Raw genomic sequence first — 2,500 nt, forward strand, 5'->3', positions numbered from 1 at the left:
TTTCGTGGTTTTCTGTATGCCTTTGCTTCAGCAAATCTCTACTGATCAAATATTTTGTAATCAACGAGTTTTTTAAAACCGATGATCCCTGCTTCACCCTCTCTGATGGATAATAGATGGATAGATAATTTAATATCTAAAACATTGCAGCCAAAAGCTGAATTGCCCTTTTAGATGAACATAAAATAACAATAAGAATAATAAAGCTTTTTCGTAAGAGTTGAAAATCGATGGAAATGTAGTAGACCTAGTATTGAAGTTGCAGGCTTCTGGTTATGGACTCCTGTTCCGACTTCCAAATCCATGAAGGCGCTGCAATCGATACTGATTTGTGAGACTCCCGATTGGTCAGTGAACCATGCGTGAACAATTTTAAAAATGCAAACAATTTCATTAGCGACTTCTGACAGAAAAAAATAATTTACTTGCTGTGTGATAATGTTTGATGCAGAATGCCCACAAAGCTGCCATGATCACTTCCTACGGGGTTCCAAGAGCAACGGTTTGTACAGAATATATTTTGAAAACGGAGATCCCTTTCAAGTGTTCTGTGACATGACAACAGGAGGTGGGGGTTGGACTGTGTTCCAAAGAAGAATGGATGGATCAGTGGATTTTTACCTGGGCTGGGAATCTTATAGAGCTGGATTTGGAAATCTTAGCAGCGAGTTTTGGCTTGGGAACGATAACATCCATCGCCTGACTGCAAAAGAAAACATGATGCTTAGAGTCGATATGGAAGATTTCAGCTCTGTAAGAAAATATGCAGAATATTCGACCTTCGCTGTGGCTAATGCAAGCGATAACTATCGACTGACAATTGATGGATACCAAGGTACCGCCGGAGATTCCATGGTCAGTTGCCCTCGACCAGCTAAGTAAGTATGACTGAATCGAAGGTGAAATGATTCTATAAATAACCACACCCCTTTCCCCCAACCCCCCAGACCCCACCCCAACCAACTCAAACTGTCCCTGATTGATTTCCCTGTGTATACTTTAATCTCGGTGTCCTCCACGTCAGAGCTTACGTCATTGATTTTAATCTTGAAAAACATAGAGTTCAAGAGAGAGGATTTTGTGAAATTGTTCTCAAAATCTTGCAAAAGTTCAATTTATAGGATAGCAGAAAAGTCATTTATGAGCATAAGGCGTCTAATGGAGTTTATTCAGGCGCTTACCCAGCAAGCTTTATCACATCGAGAGCCTTGGCAGCCATTCCTCTGACACCTCTCTCTTACCCATGATCCCACTTTTGGTTTTAAGGCTCCTTACTCCACCCTAAAACTTTCTCTTCCATATCAATTTATTCAGTGAGACTGTAGCCCAGTTACCAATCTTGCAATCTCTGAAATCCCGAAAAGGACGTACTTAATTTCCTTTTAGGATCACAGATGATTTATTTCTCATAAAAAAATAAACTCATGCTTAGTCCTTTCCTAATTAAGAAAAGTTCCCGTTCCTCCTGTCAATTAATACCAATTTAATTCTCAATTATAGGAACATGATGTTTTCCACCAAAGATCGCGACAACGATGTAGGACCGAATTATCAGTGTGCAGTGACATATACCGGTTCTTGGTGGTATCATCACTGCCTTTGTGCAAACCCGAATGGTCTGTACAAAGGGGGAGGTCACCCACAAGGCGTCGTTTGGCAGTCTTTTAAAGGGCTGGACGAATCCTTAAAGCACATCGAGATGAAGTTCCGACCCAAGGAAACTTAACAAGGAGAGATAAACCATGATTTTGGCAGTTCCACTGTCACATTCTCATTAAATTTAATCACATCACCAATATCATTGATACCGCAAGCAACTGTTCCTGCCAAGCTGAAGTGTCTTGTCAGTGAAACGTGCTTTATAAGTATTCATTCCGGTATGAAATTGCAGTAAAAGAACTATTCACTTAAGGACTAAGCTTTTATAGATTGTGCTGGTAAAAATAGCATATTGTGCTAGTAGCGGTGCTAATAATGCTATTTTTTAAATTATCAGTATCTTTGAAAAAATGGCCAAAAATACGTTTTATTTCATTCATTTTTCATTTCTTTCGCATTTAATCATTTATTCTTGTTTGCTATATATTTTCTTTCCTGTCAGCTATATGTATCCTTGTTCAAGCCAGTCGCTTCTCTTTGCACTTTCTTGTTTTTTTGTTTTTTTAAGCACAGACGGATTTTAGGTTGAGACAATCTCCTTGCAAAAATCGCGAAAAATCTCTGCGCCTCTGACAATGAGATGCTTATCGAGGAACTCCTTAATATGATCGTGTAACCGAACTTTCATCGTGCCATATGTTCCACTGCTAGTGTATGTTTCCCCTTTTGTCGGTAGGGAACGGTCTCTGGCAATTGTGGCCGGTTCTTGCCTGTCATTCCTCTGAAAGAGCTTTTCATTTTCGCTCAAATCGGCTGCTACCATTTTTAAGCCCTACCTTTGAGAGGCACTAAGATAGACAAGTTTTAAAATGGGAAGGTACGGTTTCTGTGCAGGCCTCAC

At 39.8% G+C, this 2,500-nt stretch overlaps 1 protein-coding gene across 1 annotated transcript in view; it reads left to right on the plus strand.

Moving 5' to 3' along the window:
• The window catches only part of LOC137992930 (ficolin-1-A-like), a 9,081-nt gene extending 6,675 nt beyond the window's left edge, over nt 1-2,406 (plus strand). The window contains exons 3-4 of the mRNA XM_068838513.1: nt 452-878; nt 1,501-2,406. Coding sequence (XP_068694614.1) covers nt 452-878; nt 1,501-1,726 — 653 coding nt within the window. The 3' untranslated portion in view covers nt 1,727-2,406. The remainder of the gene's footprint in view (nt 1-451; nt 879-1,500) is intronic.
• Nucleotides 2,407-2,500: the final 94 nt, after the last annotated feature.

This window comes from Montipora foliosa, chromosome 2 (genome assembly GCF_036669935.1).
Source record: "Montipora foliosa isolate CH-2021 chromosome 2, ASM3666993v2, whole genome shotgun sequence".
Classification (NCBI taxonomy): domain Eukaryota; kingdom Metazoa; phylum Cnidaria; class Anthozoa; order Scleractinia; family Acroporidae; genus Montipora; species Montipora foliosa.